The sequence below is a fragment of the Euleptes europaea genome, chromosome 14, assembly GCF_029931775.1.
Source record: "Euleptes europaea isolate rEulEur1 chromosome 14, rEulEur1.hap1, whole genome shotgun sequence".
Taxonomy (NCBI): domain Eukaryota; kingdom Metazoa; phylum Chordata; class Lepidosauria; order Squamata; family Sphaerodactylidae; genus Euleptes; species Euleptes europaea.
In genome coordinates this window covers 58675634-58691939 of record NC_079325.1, presented here as the reverse complement: position 1 = coordinate 58691939, position 16306 = coordinate 58675634, and the positions used below count along the sequence as shown (strand labels likewise).

The 16306-nt window shown below is 50.0% G+C and overlaps 1 protein-coding gene across 1 annotated transcript in view; it reads left to right on the top strand.

Moving 5' to 3' along the window:
- The window catches only part of INPP5E (inositol polyphosphate-5-phosphatase E), a 47742-nt gene extending 31857 nt beyond the window's left edge, over positions 1-15885 (top strand). The window contains 3 exon segments of the mRNA XM_056860370.1: positions 1881-1996; positions 11543-11679; positions 15735-15885. Of these exon segments, the coding sequence (XP_056716348.1) occupies positions 1881-1996; positions 11543-11679; positions 15735-15867 (386 nt within the window). The 3' untranslated portion in view covers positions 15868-15885.
- The last annotated feature ends 421 nt before the right edge of the window (positions 15886-16306 follow it).

The window sequence follows — 16306 nt, the reverse complement described above, 5'->3', positions numbered from 1 at the left end:
GTAGATGGATCCCCTGTTCATGGTTTGCTAAGCTTCCAAGTCAAAGTAGTTGCCAAGAAAAGGCATCAGTCCCATTCCTTGGGATGTTTAGAATGCGGGCAGAAGGTTGGCAGAAGGGTCTCCTGATTCCTGCAGAAGGCAGAATTCAGTTTTGGGATGAAGGAGGGATTGGTCTTGAGAACTATGGAATTATTCCAAAAGCAACAGAGCTCCTGTCTGATTGAGAGAGCAGAAAGTTCAGAAACCCTTCTGACCTATGTGATGGCTACTGGGAAAGTCTCTTTGAAGGGTAGGATCAGTGGGAGGAATTCAGTGGGAGCCCTGTGTGGTGGTCTGAGGTCCTGTAAAGGTCCCGTGAAGAAAAATGGTATTGTGTGGGAGGGCTCTGGGGATTCTGCCACTCCCTTTCAGAATCATTTGATGCAACTATAGCAGAATGGGGCTGACCTGCCACCAAGTTGAGGGCGGAGGACAGAGCAGCTGTTTAGTGTCTGAGAGCGTTGAGGTGAAGACCTTGTACCAAAATGTCTTGGTGAAAAACCACAACACCTGGAGTTGCCACAGATTGGATATTAACCTTTCTACAACACAATCTAGTAAAAAAAATTCAGGGTAGTCTCATAATTTGTTGGTGGAGGATCTTCTGGAGACCAACATCATATCAATGATCTTGGCTGGGTAACCATGTCTTTTTAAAGACCTTCTTTCAGTCTCCAAAAGGAGAGGCGGAGCCATCCCATGTTGGAAGAGAGGAGTGGACCCTGAAGCAGGATGTCATGAGCTGGTGGAATGATCCAGGACAGTTGCTCCACCATTGGTGGAAGAACGTGACTGTCTTGGCCAGGAGTGGGCAATGAGATGACCTCTGTGCTTCCTGGTTGATCCTTTTGAGGGTTCTGGATATGAGGAGTATCAGGGAAAGTAGAGAAGGTCTTCTCCCTGCTAGGAATCTTGCTGGCTGTAAACACAAAGAGGTCGAGGTAGAGGAGGCCTGGCCTCCAGGGTGCAGCTCTGAAAACTTGGGATTCAGGACCCATTCACCTGGGTCCACATTCTGTCATCTCAGTACATTGGTGTTCACACTGAACATGCCCTAGAGATACTGTGTTTGGGTGTGAGTGTTTCTGCCAAGAGAAGCATTTCGACCTCTGGAAAGGAGTATGATCTTTGGTCAGTTTATGTTGGTAAGAACAAGGATGTGAGGTCCTTCTGTAAGATGTTGGAATTTAGTTATGTTATTTACAGTCTGCCTTTCCCACTGGGACTCAAAGCGGATTACACAAGAGGAGGGCCAGACAGATGACTCTCAGTTCTAGCCTACTGATGTTGTGTTTGGCCCTGGAGTCACTCCATTTGCCTTGGGGTGCTTGATGGAGCCAGTGCCCCCCCCAGCCGTGGAGACTGTGGTTTATCTGCTCTTAGTGTTTGAGCATAATTAAGCTTAGTAGGGAGAGAACCATGGAAGCTCATCTAGTGGTGGAGTTGGCAGGGCATGGACTGGGGGGTCTGCATAAGCCCTGCTTGTGGAACAGGCAGGAGACACAGCCCATCGGAAGTACACCTTCCTGCACTGATGGTAAACAAAATGTTCTGCTTACCATGGGAGTTTCTTCTCGCTAATGGGTTTGTGGATCTCTTTACTTGCATTGAAGCAGCTTGCCAGAGAGTAATAGGGATTCAGCAGGGGGAGTACACATAATCTCCCAAGATGTGGTAGCAAGCAGCAGTCTTTGTTTATGCTTATCTTCCCCATCTTTCTCATTTTTTAATACCTGTCCTATAATCAGAACCTAGGCATATGTATCTCCCCAACATGATGAAATTTTGTGTTGAACGTTTGAGGAGAAAGATCTAACCCTTTGTGTTATCTGCTCCCTTAGGGTCTATTTTCAAGGGGTTCCAAGAGGCTCCCATCCATTTTCGTCCTTCCTACAAATTTGACATTGGCCGGGACACCTATGACACTACCTCCAAGCAGAGGACCCCTTCATACACGGTGAGGACTTACGGGTGGGACGAGAATCCCACAGTGGAACTGCCTGCTTTCGAGAGGAAGGAAGTGTCGTGGTGGGAAAGGAATGCTGGACTTCTTCATAAAGGTTCTTTCTGCTTGTGGAAAAGGAGGACATCCTTAGAGGGGTGACTCTTCTCGTCCACTTTGAAGAGGTAGAACTTCCCGAGGCTGCTGACCTCCGCTTAACCCATCCATGAAACTCCAAGGGACTGCCCATCAACAACAACTGGACCAGGGAGTAAGAATGCTGTGGAAACCTTTGAGGGGTGTTAAGAGAAGGGAGAGAATCTGGGCTCTTCGGGTGCTCTAGCGTAGACCTAGGGAGTGGTCTTGCATTGGAGCTCACCATGGGTGTTTCATAGAATCATAGAGTTGGAAGGGACCACCAGGGTCATCTAGTCTAAACCCCTGCACAATGCAGGAAATGCACAACTACCCCCTCCACACCCCCAGTGACCCATACTCCATGACCTGAAGATGGCCAAGATGACCTCCCTCTCATGATAAGGTCATAGAATCAGCATTGCTGACAGATGGCCATCTAGCCTCTTCTTAAAAAGCTCCAGGAAAGGAGAGCCCACCACCTCCTGAGGAAGCCTGTTCCACTGAGGAATCGCTCTGACTGTTAGAAAATTCTTCCTAATGTCTAGGCTGAAACTCTTTTGATTTAATTTCAACCCGTTGGTTCTGGTTCAACCTTTTGGGGCAACAGAAAACAACTCAGCACCATTCTCTATATGACAGCCCTTCAAGTACTTGAATATCGTTATCATATCCCCTCTCAGTCTTCTCCTCTTCAGGCTAAACATACCCAGCTCCTTCAACTTTTCCTCATAGGACTTGGTCTCCAGACTCCTCACCATCTTGTTTGCCCTCCTCTGGAAATGTTCCAGCTTATCTACATCCTTCTTAAATAGCGGTGCCCAAAACTGAACATAGTACTCTAGGTGAGGACTAACCAGAGCAGAGTAAAGCAATACCATCACTTCACGTGATCTGGACACTATACTTCTGTTGATACAGCCCAAGATTGCATTTTACTTTTTAGCTACCGCATCACAGTGCTGACTCATGTTCATTGTATGGTCTACCAAGACCCCAAGATCCTTTTCACACACACTACTGCTGAGACAAGTCTCCCCCATCCTATAATTATGCATTTGATTTTTCCTCCCTAAATGCAGAACTTTACATTTATTTTTGTTGAAGTGCATTTTATTACTTTCAGCCCAATTCTCCAGCCTGTCAAGATCATCCTGTATCCTGGCTCTGTCTTCTACCATATTTGCTACCCCTCCCAATTTAGTATCATCTGCAAATTTAATAAGCATCCATTCTATTCCTTCATCCAAATCATTTACAAAGATGTTGAACAACACAGGACCCAGGACAGATCCCTGAGGCACTCCACTAGTCATTCCTCTCCAAGTGGATGAGGAACCATTAACAAGCACTCTTTGGGTGCGATCTGTCAACCAGTTACAGATCCACCTAACAGTAATAGGATCTAAATCACATTTTTCCAATTTGTCAACAAGAATATTATGGGGAACCTTATCAAAAGCCTTACTGAAATCAAGATAAACTCTGTCTACTGCATTCCCCTGATCCAGCAAGGTAGTAACTTTCTCAAAAAAGGAGATAAGATTAGTCTGACATGACTTGTTCTTGAGAAACCTGTGCTAGCTCTTAGTAATCAGATCCATCCTTTCTAAATGCTCAAGGACTGACTGTTTGATGATTTGTTCAAAAACTTTTCCTTGTATAGACGTCAAACTGATGGGTTGGTGGTTACCCAAGTCCTCCTTTTTCTCCTTCTTGAAGATGGGGACATTTGCCCACCTCCAGTCTTCTGGCACCTCACCTGTTCTCCAAGAATTCTCAGAAATAATGGACAGAGGTTCAGAAATTCATCTGCAGGTTCTTTAAGTACCCTTGGATGCAGTTAATCTTCCAACAGATAGTGGGGTAATTAAAATCTCCCATGACCAGCCTGTCCCATCTCTTTGAGAATTTTGTAATCTGGTCTAGGAGTGTCTCATCCAAGTCTTCTGGTTTGGTGTTGGATAGCAGACCCCCACCATAATATCACTATTATTTCTTACTCCTTTTATTTTTACCCATAGACTCTCGACTGGACTTCCATGCTCAGATTCATGTATTTCTTCACAAGTATACACATCTTTGACATATAATACTACTACTCCCCCCCTTCCTTATCTGTCTGTCGCTTTTAAACAAGTTGTACCTGTCAGATAGGGCTTCTGACAGCTCCATTCCCAAACAAGATGGTTTCCCTGCGAACAAGATGGAGTTCTCCGTGCACTCCTTCCCCCCCCCCCCCGTTTTGCACACGAGCTCCGACCAGGGATTTACAATTGTATTGGGACCCACCCGTGTAAATCTCCGATCTGATATCGGGCCCCGCACACAAAGCCGAGAGCTCGGCCATCTCCTCCACTGATTGCTCATAATTGTTTCTGTTTCAGTTTTACTTAAGTCGTTACCAGCAGGAAACGACTACATTGTCTCTTTGTTCCTGTACCCTATTGTATCAGCCTTATATATGTATCCTCTCTCCCCCAGTCATGTATTTCAGCCTTGCTCGTCTCCTTACTGAAATCACTGACTTTCGGAATAAATCCTTGAATCGCTGCTCTGTCTGGATTTGAGTTCTATTGCCTGAAACGCCGTGCATTTGCTGAAGCCTGACAATAGGCTGGAATCATCATTTTTTATTTTATTTTCTTTATTTTCTACTAGTTTGTTCTTGAAAAAATGTTTTCTATGTCGTCCCGATCCGCCGAACTGATCCGGCGGTACGAGCGCATCTGCCAGTCGGAACGGCAGAGGGAGGCACGGCTCCGGGAGGAAGCAGCCCCGGAGGGAGCCGGCCCGCCCCGGGAGGAGGCAGCCCCGGCGGAGTACCCCGCAGAATTTGCCAAGGAGGCACCGCTCCACCGATCGACAATGACCCCAAGCTTCGTTCCCCTGTACCGAGGCCCGCTGGAAGACCGGTACTCCGGGAGGGAGGCACTGCTTCGAGACCAGGCGCCAGTCACCTCGACCCCTTGTCCCCGGGAGGAGGAACACCGGCTTCTACGAGAGCAGAACCACGACCTGACCCGGGAGAATCGGGACCTTCAGACCCAGCTGGGAGCCCTGCAGAGGGAGATGACGGCGCTAGCAGGAACGGTGCGAGGACTTCGATCGTCCATCAGCGCTGCAGCCACCCCCACCCCACCCCCCGTTCATCCTCCACGCACGGTCGCACGGGACCTGAATATTTCCTTTGATGGGACCTGCGCCCAGTTACCCCACTTTTTATTGCAACTTTCTGGTTTCATGAACGACCAGGGTGAGACTTTTCCTTCCGAAGAAGCCCGGGTGCGGTATGACATCGGGCTTCTGAAAAAGGAGACGGTTGAGTGGGCAGTGGCAACAACTGAAGTTAACCCTGGACTTTTGCACTCCTTTGATGATATCCTGGAAGCCCTGCACCGCCGGTTTGAAGACCCTCACCGGGCAGAGAGGGCCAAGATTGCCATGTGCAAATTGAGGCAGGGGTCCCAGTCAGTGCTAGAGTATGCCCAGGAGTTCCAGTCCCTGGCGTGCAAAGTGCAAGAGTGGAGCGAAGCCACTAAGGTCCAACACTTTCACGAGGGACTGCGCTGGGAAGTGTTGGACGGCTGCCTGACTCTTGGGGACCCTGACACTGTGGAGGGCTGGATCCGGCTGGCGGGGCAAGTAGAACACCGCAAGCTTACCCTACAGTTCGCCAAGGATCGCCCAGGGAAGGAACCTCCCCCCAGAGGCCCGACCAAGGGGAACGCTGCGACGGAGGTATACCGAGGCGAGGGGAATCGAGGCAAGTTCCTGGAGGAGAGAGCGCGCCGCTTCAGAGAGGGGTCCTGTCTGCGTTGCGGAAGAATGGGACACTTCGCGGCCAAGTGCACCAGCGGATCGCCCAGACAGACTACAGGCAGAAAGGCTCAGACCGGCTACCAAGTTCCAGACCTGAAAAGAACGGAGGGAACACCCACCCGGCGTGGAACGGTGGCTTTAAGCGCAGGTCTGGAGCCTGTTCCGTGCGAACATCGCTGCTGTTCCAGAGATGTCTCGCCACCAAAAAATGAAGGAAGTTTCCTGTGAATGAACCAGCACAGGAGGCTACTTCACAAGAAACTGAGCCGGTTCTGACCTGGGTGAGTGACCAGGGAGAGACTCTCCTGATACCCGTGGTGTTAAAGAATCCCCGGGGGGGGGGGGAATCCAGTTGCAGTAGTGGGCATATTGGACTCTGGTTGCTCCAGAACTTTAATAGACCAAGATGTGTTTGACCGATTACAGTTGGGGGCGGTGGAGTTGGACCAACCCTTGCGCTTCCATCAAATGGACGGGAGGGACCTTCAGGCGGGCCCCGTTCATCTGCGCTCTGACCCTGTGTTGCTAGGGTTGGGGGATCACTGGGAGCAAAACAGCCTCACCATAGCCCCTGGGATCGCTTACCCGTTGTTTCTGGGAAGCAATTGGCTGGCGGGTCACAATCCCAGCATCGACTGGGCACAGCGCCAAGTAGTATTTGCATCCTTCCAATGCAGGTGGCATTGCAGGGAGGACATGCCTGATGGGGGGAGGGTGACTGCCGTGACAGCAATTCCCGTGATGCTGCCCCCGGAATATCAGGACTTTGCGGATGTCTTTGAGGGGAAGGACTGTGACTTACTACCCCCTCACCGCACTACAGACTGTGCCATCACGTTAACGGCGGACATGAAGCCCTCCAAGGCTCGGGTTTACCCCATGAGCCCCCAGGAAAAAACTGTACTGTGGGAGTTTCTGGATAAGAATCTGGCTAGGGGATTCATCCGTCCGTCCAAGACTGCGTTTTCCTCACCCTGCTTCTTTGTGAAGAAGAAGGGGACTTCGGACCTTTGGTTGTGTGTGGACTATAGGGGGCTTAATGCAGTTACTGAAACTAACGCATATCCCATCCCCCTCATCCCTGACCTTCTCAGCCAGCTACAGGAAGGCAGGGTGTTTTCTAAACTGGACTTGGCGGAAGCCTACTATTGGGTTCGGATTAAGGAGGGGGATGAGGCTAAAACAGCCTTCTCGTGTTGCTATGGGCTTTTTGAATTTAGGGTAACTCCTTACGGGTTGTCTGGAGCTCCGTCCTGCTTCATGCAACTCATTAATGAGATTTTGCATGATCTGTTGTTCCAGGGGGTCATCGTGTACTTGGACGACATTTTAATTTATTCATGAGACCCGGAAGAGCACCGGAAATTGGTGCGGGTGGTGTTGCGCCGGCTGCAGGAACACCACCTGTACGCCAAACTGTCCAAGTGTGCCTTTAACCAGGACAAGCTTACTTTTCTTGGGTTTGTGGTGTCTCCCAAGGGGTTAATCATGGACCCCGAGAAGGTCCAGGCGGTCCGGGATTGGGAACCTCCCTGGACCCGCAAACAGGTTCAACAATTTCTGGGCTTCGCTAATTTCTACTGGGGTTTGATCCCAGATTTTGCCGAAATAGCCCTCCCGATCACGGAACTCCTTAAGACCAAGGGGAGGGGTCAGGCGGCCACTGCCGCTAACTTTCGGGTAGCATGGGACGACCGCTGCCAGGCGGCGTTTGACTTGCTTAAGCCGGTTTACTACCGGGCCCGTTTTGGCTCATCCCGACTGTTCTCAACCTTTTACCCTCCAAGTGGACACTTCCGATAGGGCGGTGAGGGGAGCACTCTTGCAGAAGGATGCTCAGGGGAGGCTCTGACCCTGCGCCTATTTTTCCAAAAGGTTCTCGGGAGCCGAACTCAACTGGCCAATAGGGGAGAAGGAAGCTATGGCAATTAAACACGCCCTCACGGTCTGGCGCCAGTTTTTGGAGGGGGCTGTGGTGCCGTTCGAGGTTTGGACGGAACCTCGAAGCCATCCTGGGGCAGAGGAAACTCTCGGCCAAACAGCTTCGTTGGGCGGATTTTTTTTCTAAATTCCGCTTCACTATTAAGCATGTCCCCGGGAAGGAGAATTGCCTGGCAGATGGTCTCTCTCGCATGCCGCAGTACGACTGCAGGGTCGAGCGGCCGATTGGGTCCGTTTTTACCCCAGAACACCTTGGCTTTGACCCAGAGGGGGCAAGCGCAGGAGTTCTAACCCGGGCCCAAGCCCGGGCAGCGCACCCCCCGCCTACCCCGGTTCTCCCACAAGGGGATGCCACCGAAGCCACCGGTCCCCGGGGAGTCCAGACCCGGGCAGCAGTTTCCCCGTCTCCCCTGCTTACCCCAGTTCTCCCACAAGGGGAAGCCACCGAAGCCACCCATCCCCAGGGAGTCCAGACCCGGGCAACAGTTTCCCCGTCTCCCCTTGACCTCCCGCAAGTGGAAGCGGCCGCACCCCCCGCTCGCAGGGACCCCCTAGCGACCTGCCCCCTACCACCCAGGCTAGGTGGGGGGAGGCCCTTTTGGAAGAACGAGGGGGGAAGTCTCTTGGGAGGGAAGAGACCGGGGCTCCGGAGGGAAAGACTTACGTCCCCCTGAAGCTGCGCCGGGAGGTGCTAGAATGGAGCCACAGCTCCAAGACAGGGGGGCACTTTGGTTTTGTTAAGACCCTGCACCTGGATAGGCGACACTTTTGGTGGTCCGGGATGCGACAGGACATCGATAGTTTTGTAAGGTCCTGCCCAACGTGCGCCACCAATAAATGCCTTATGGGGAAGCCTCCTGGTCTACTAAAACCCCTGAAGACTCCGGAGGCACCCTGGCGGGTGATCGGTATGGACTTTGTGACCAGTCTCCCTACCAGCCAGGGGAAGTCCATACTGTGGGTGATCACGGATCTGTTTTCAAAACAGATCCATCTTATTCCGTGCGAAGGACTGCCCTCAGCCCACAAGTTGGCCCGCCTTTTCGTGCAACAGGTTTTCCGTCTGCACGGATTTCCCCAAAAGATCGTGAGCGACAGAGGCTCAGTATTCCTTTCTAAATTCTGGCAGGCGTTTTTGGGGATCCTCGGGGTACAACAGGGTTTTTCTTCTGCCTACCACCCCCAGACTGATGGGCAGACGGAGAGGGTGAATGCCGTCGTTGAATGTTACTTGCGCTGCTTCACCAATTATCACCAAGATGATTGGGTCGACCTGCTGCCCCTGGCGGAATACGCCTATAACAACTCTGTTCATTCTGCTACTGGACAAAGTCCCTTTAAGACGTTCTATGGTATGGATTTTGACCCTTTAGGGGTGGTCCCTCTCCCGCCGGGAGGCGATCCTCCAGAGGTGTTGGCGTGGTCTAACACCGTTAGAAATACTTGGCTGGGGCTAGTAAAACAGTTGGACCAGGCTAAGGAACGATACAAGGTGCAGGCTGACAAGCACAGAACGCCCCAGTGGGATCTGGTGGACGGGGAGAAGGTGTACCTTTCCACCAAGAATTTAAAGTCTTTGCGTCCTTGTTGGAAATTGTGTCAAAAATATGTGGGTCCGTTTACTATATCTCGGGTGATCAATTAGGTTACTGCTGAACTGAACCTCTCCAAGACCTTGCAAGGGGTACACCCCGTGTTTCACATGAGCCTTCTGAAGCCCTTTTTTCCCGCTCCCGATTGGCACCCCGAACCCCCGGCGGCGACACCTATCATGGTGCAGGGGGAACAGCATTTTGAAATTTCCAGGGTCTTGGACTCCAGGCTGCGGAGAGGTCAGCTGGAGTACCTGGTGCTCTGGAAACACTTGAACTCAAGTCATGATGAGTGGGTCGCGGCAGAACACGTGAACGCTCCCTCTCTGATCACCGAGTTCCATCAGTGTTGTCCCGACAAACCTGGGAACCCGGGGAGGGGGTCTTTGGAGAGGCGGAATGTCAGGTAGGGCTTCTGACAGCTCCGTTCCCAAACAAGATGGTTTCCCTGCGAACAAGATGGAGTTCTCCGTGCACTCCTTCCCCCCCCCCCCCCGTTTTGCACACGAGCTCCGGCCAGGGATTTAGAATTGTATTGGGACCCGCCTGTGTAAATCTCCGATCTGATATCGGGTCCCGCACACAAAGCCGAGAGCTTGGCCATCTCCTCCACTGATTGCTCATAATTGTTTCTGTTTCAGTTTTACTTAAGTCGTTACCGGCAGGAAACGACTACATTGTCTTTTTGTTCCTGTACCCTATTGTATCAGCCCTATATATGTATCCTCTCTCCCCCAGTCATGTATTTCAGCCTTGCTCATCTCCTTACTGAAATCACTGACTTTCGGAATAAATCCTTGAATCGCTGCTCTGTCTGGATTTGAGTTCTATTGCCTGAAACGCCGTACATTTGCTGAAGCCTGACAGTACCCCTCAATGTTAATATTCCAATCATGAGTGACATCCCACCAAGTTTCAGTAATGCCTATTTAATTCAAAATCCCCTTCCTGTATTAGGGCTACGAGTTCTTCCTGCTTGTTTACCATACTCTGTGCATTAGTGTACAGACATTGGAATCCATGGTTTATGTGCCCCAAGGTTTTTATTTCTGTACTTACCCGTGAGTTTATGTTTCCTCGCATACATGGCACTCCCTGCAAATCTTTATTGTTCTCATCTCCAGTTATTGTCTTCTTGCTAGGCTTTAAGTTCTTATCTCACTCCCCCATAGGATTTAGTTTAAAGCCCTTATCAGGTTTTCGAGGCTCTCATCTCTCAACGCATTTTTCCTACCCTAGTGAGGTGCAAACCATCTCCCGATAGAAGAGCTTCTGCTCAAAAGCGTAAGTCATAGTCCAGAAATCCAAACCTTTCTTGACGACACCATCGACTCATCCAGTCATTAATTTCTAGTATTCTTCTTTCCCTTCCTTAGCCATGACCTTCAACAGGCAGAACTGACGAAAACACAACCTGCGCCCCCAAGTTCTTCACCTTCTTAACCAGAGCCATAGTCTCTTTTAACACGTTCTGAGCTGTGTTGGGCAATATCATTTGTTTCCCCCTCAAAATTCACCTGGGCCCTGAGATAACCTCCCACAGCCTGTCTGAAGGCTCAAGGCCTCATCCTGCAAAGCAGAGACTGATGTGGCCTGCAAGTCTCAGACAAGTTGGCAAGTGGGGCTGCAGTCGGCACTGGCCCTTGCAGTTCAGTCTGATGCTGCTGAAGGCCCACTGCCTTGTCTGGGGAGGCAGGATGCTTGTGGCTGCCTCTGCCCTGTGAATGTGCCATTGCTGGCTGGCTAAGAGTTTGCCCCACACAGCAGCTCCTTGGCCCACTTGGAGCTTGACATATCTCCTATTTAAAACAAACACACACGAGCTTAAGGAAAAGAGTGTACATGCCTTACGCCTACTTTCCTGGGCTCAGAGCAGGATAAGGAATTGCGGACAGCTTCTCTCCTCGGCGAATCCAGTCCTGCCTTCTCGATGTGGATGGGAGGAGTCAGCCCTCCTTGCACATTCTCCTCCCCGGAGCGAGAGAGGCCCTTCCTCTTCTGTTAGTTCTGCAGTGTCTGCTGGCCATTTCCTACCATTTCTCACCCATTCTTTACCCTTTTATCTCCTCAGGATCGAGTGATATTCCGATGCCGTAATAAGGGCGACATTCAAGCTGTGAAATATTGTTCCTGCCTTGGGATGAAAACATCAGACCACAGGCCTGTTTATGGGTTGTTCCGTGTCAAAGTGAGACCTGGAAGGGACAAGTTAGTACTAGATTTAAGGGTGCACCAGTAGCTGATGTCTGAAGTCTTAGAGCATGACATGCAGTACCTGGAGTCTGGTGAACAATCTAGGATTTCAGATAAGAGGAACCAAGAGGAAAGGTGGGATATACATGTTTTAACAAATAAATAAGGGTTGGAGATGGACCATTGCTTCAGCCAGCCTTGATACTTGCCACTTGGTGCTTCTGTTGCTGCCGCATGTGCAATGCTTGTAGCACGCAGTGGAGGCTTTGCTCATCAGTTCCTGGAGAGAAGCAGACCAACTCCTGCTCCTCAGGAGAATCTCAACAGCCTAGGTGAGAAGCGTCCCATCTGCATCATGAGCCAGCAGCCGTTCTCCTGAGAAGTGCTGCTGAGACAAGTCAAGCCTCAGCCCTTGAAACTGGTTCTGCTAATTCTCAGTTGGAAGAGGGTAAAGGCCAGGTGTGAAGTTTCTGGTGGGGGGCAGTCCTTGACAGGCACCACCCCAGAATGTGTCACCTTCCTGCCTTCCCCACTACACCAGGAAACCCAGAGGGAACAATATTTGGGGGGATAATATCCTGGCTTGGGTATATAACTCTCTCAAGCCTCTGGCTGGGAACTGAAGTATAAGGTGACAAAGGCAAGATGTTTTTCCTTTAAAAAGAGAAGGATAATGACTTTTATATGAAATAAAACAAGCTGGGGGGAAAACATAATAGTTAACATGGAGATATAGGAGATCAGTTTTAAAACCAGTCATGCTAAGGTAGGGTTACTATGTTACATTCTGGTTAAATCATTACAAGTAATCCACAGTAAGTAAGGTGAGATAGTCCCCTGTGCAAGCACCGGGTCATTGCTGACCCATGGGGTGACGTCATATCCCGACGTATACTAGGCAGACTATGTTTACGGGGTGGTTTGCCATTGCCTTCCCCAGTCATCCACACTTTACCCCCAGCAAGCTGAGTACTCATTTTACCGACCTCGGAAGGATGGAAGGCTGAGTCAGCCTTGAGCCGGCTACCTGAAACCGACTTCCGTCGGGATCGAGCTCAGGTCGTGAGCAGAACTTGGAGTACTCAGCTTACTACTCTGCACCACGAGGTTCTTCACAGTAATTCAGTACCACAGTCGGTGTCTCTGGGCAGTGTGAGGAGTCTAATTGAATAATAATGTGATCCCTACGCTGCCCTAAATCACTGTCCCATTGAGTAAAAAAGGAGTTCTGTTAATTAAAGCTTACTTCATGCATCTGATGAGTTTACATTGAAGGCTGTAAATGTTACATCACCTGTGACCTTTTCGGGAGAGTCTGGCAACGGAGCCTGGGACCTCCTCCAGAGAAGAAGTTTGCTCTCCCGCCAAGCTATGGCCTGTTCCCAAATGTGATTTCAGAACTTTGGAAGGAAGAATAGACAACTGGGAACTTTCTTGCCCTGATCTAGCAAAGAAGAGCTACATGCAGCAGTGGGCTTCTGTACACATATATGCACTGCCATATGCACTGCCATGCCTAGGTGCCCACTGCCTGGAGAGATGCATCTTTTGAGGTGGAGCAAACAGGGAGCTAAGTTGTGCATAATCAGAAACAGCTCCAAAAGTTTCTCTCCAAAGTGATAATTCACAGTGGGTAGCCGTGTTAGTCTGTTTGCAGTAGTCAAAAAGGGCAAGAGTCCAGTAGCACCTTAAAGACTAACAAAAATATTTCCTGGTAGGGTATGAGCTTTCGTGAGCCACAGCTCACTTCTTCAGATACAGCTAGAATGTGAATCCATCGGTCTTTAAGTAGAGGAACAGTATGTAAATGTGAATAGCAGGCTTGATGGGATTAGGTGTGATATGCAGAAGAGTCTGTGATGTCCAGGGGAGAGATGGGTGTGGAGAAATCAGCATTGGTAATGGGCCATGAATGCAAGGTCTTTAATCAGCCCTGTATAAAGACCTTGCATTCATGGCCCATTACCAATGCTGATTTCTCCACACCCATCTCTCCCCTGGACATCACAAACTCTTCTGCATATCACACCTAATCCCATCAAGCCTGCTATTCACATTTACATACTGTTCCTCTACTTAAAGACCGATGGATTCACATTCTAGCTGTATCTGAAGAAGTGAGCTGTGGCTCACGAAAGCTCATACCCTACCAGAAAATATTTTTGTTAGTCTTTAAGGTGCTACTGGACTCTTGCCCTTTTTGACTTCTCCAAAGTGAGTGAGGTTCATTCTAAGAGTATAAAGTGGTGCCCTCTGGGCCAGCTAGATTCATGCTCAGGAGCACCTTAGAGACCAAGAAGATTTGGGGGGTATGAACTTAGTTCCCTTCATCAGATACTCTGGGCCAAAAATCTCAACTGCATAATCACTGATGGGATTTGAAATTGGTTCTTGGCATCAAGGTGGATAAGTTAAATAAAAACAATTCCGTATATGGCAGGGGTTTTTTTGCTAGGCAAATGTCATGCTAATGATTATTTCAATATTTTATTTATAGTCTGTCTCAGTAAGATTCAAGGTGCATTAAATAACACAAGTTAGTGCAACCAATAGGAATGAGGAGACATCTAAATAAACAATGTAATAGGACCAGGATTGCAGAAACCTGAAATAATAAACATGGCATGTTACGCAATGCCAAAAATAGTATTACATAAGTAGAAATATAATGCAGTGAGAGCAAGATAAATCATACAGCAACAGTTAATGCATATTAATAGTATAGTCCACAGTCCTGTTCCCTTTATTAAAGCAATTTTCTTAAGCAATTTTATTCCAATTTTCTTCCTGTGGGGACCCAAAACAGCGTAAAACGTTGTTTCCCCTTCCATTTTATCCTCAGAGCAACAACCCTGTGAGGTAGGTTATGTTGAGAGACTGTCCGGCCCAAGGTCACCGTGGCACAGAGGTGGCTGTGGAGGCCCAGCAGCTACCGCTCCAGGACAAGGTGGGGCATTGCCCAGGATAGCAGCAGCAGCCTGGTGGCCCCAGCAGGAGTGTGGGGGGGGGGGGTGCAGCACCTTCGGGAAAGCCTCCCCCCCAACGCACAAATCAGCAGCTGAGCACAAGGAGTTTTGCCAAACGGAAGGTTTGGCTGGGAGCAAGGCTGGCAGCATAGGCTAGCCCTCTGCAAACCCCATTTGGAGTGGGGCAAGACAAAGAAGAGCTTAAAAGATGGGCGTGGCTCAGAGAAGGGAGGAGCAGAGCTGGCAGTGGGCATCAGAGCCCCATGGATAAAAGGGGAGATGTCCATGGAGAGCCTGGCAGAAAGAGGGAGGCAAACTGGTGGGGAAAGGCTGGGAAAGCACAGGGAAGGGAAGGAGGAGGACTGAAAGGCAGGGCTGTGGCCTTATCTGGCCACCAGATCTCGTCAGGCTTGTGGGAACCAACTCATGGCAGAGGCTCTGCTCAGCCCCCTAAGTGTTCCAAGGGGCGGAATGGGCAGGTGAGGGGAATTGTTTGGAGTTGGTTCATGGCAATGGAAAGAACCATTGACTGGGTGAGTCTGTTTACCATGGAAGACACAACATCCTGCTGCCCCCTAGTGGGGCTGCAATCACCCAGTGAGCTTCCTTGGCAGTGTGGGGGTTTGAACTGCTTTCCCTCCTCCGTGCTGTTTCCTCCAGTGAGGTGGGGAGAGCTGCTCATGGTCCAGTGTTGACTGGGAAAGCATGCGGGGGGGGGGGGGGAGGTAAGCCACCCCCTCCAGTAGGGCTCCAAGTACCTTCTGCAGTTTTTAAGGACAGAAGAGAGACAAGAGTTCCTCTTCCTGAATTCCAACACCCCATTGACAAGCTTTAAATTCTGGGCAGATAAGAGCACTTCTTCATATCCTGCATGATTAACATACAGAATTCACTGCTAGAGAGGGCAATGAGGGCTTTGAAAGGAGTGAATTCTGCCAACAGTTGCTAGCCATGATGGCAAAATGCAGCCTTCACATTCCAAAGCACGGCCTTAACGCCTCTCTTGAAGGTTTGATTGATGTGAGACCATCTAGTGTAACTGGAGTTTCTTTTTGTGCTTTGGCTGAGTGCCTAGTAACTTAATGGCATCCCTGTATTTTCCAGCATCCCCCTTGCTGCAGGGCTGTTTGACCGAGAGCTGTATTTGATTGGCATCAAGAGGCGCATCACGAGGGAACTGCAGGAAAAGCGGGCTCTGAAGGACCAGAAAGGCAGCACTGTCTGTTCTGTTTCCTGACCTCAAAGCACATTGGGAAGAGGACGTCTGAGGCACCCTGCCCACCAGCTCTGCGGTGAAGAGTCCTGGGAGCTGAGCTCTGGCGACTGGCCAGGGGCTTGTGCAGTTAGGTCTTCAAGCTCATTTGGGCACTGCTGCAGTGACGGGGAAAATACTTGGGTCAAATGCACCTGCCTGTTGGAATAGGTTTGATGTTCTAGCAGGGGGATGTCAAAGGATGGCATGTCTGCCCCCTGCGTGATATGCTGCTATGGCCCATTTTTACTGCTTTGTGAGCACCACACTGGGCCTGGGCAGCCTTTATGTTCAGAGCCCGATGCCCAGAACCTTCGACAGGTATCACTGGGGAATCATAGCCAGGTTTGTTCTTCCTCCCCTTCTCCTGCTTTTGCAGCCGTATAGTAAAATAAGCAGGGGAAAAGTGCCAGTTTAAGTTTCC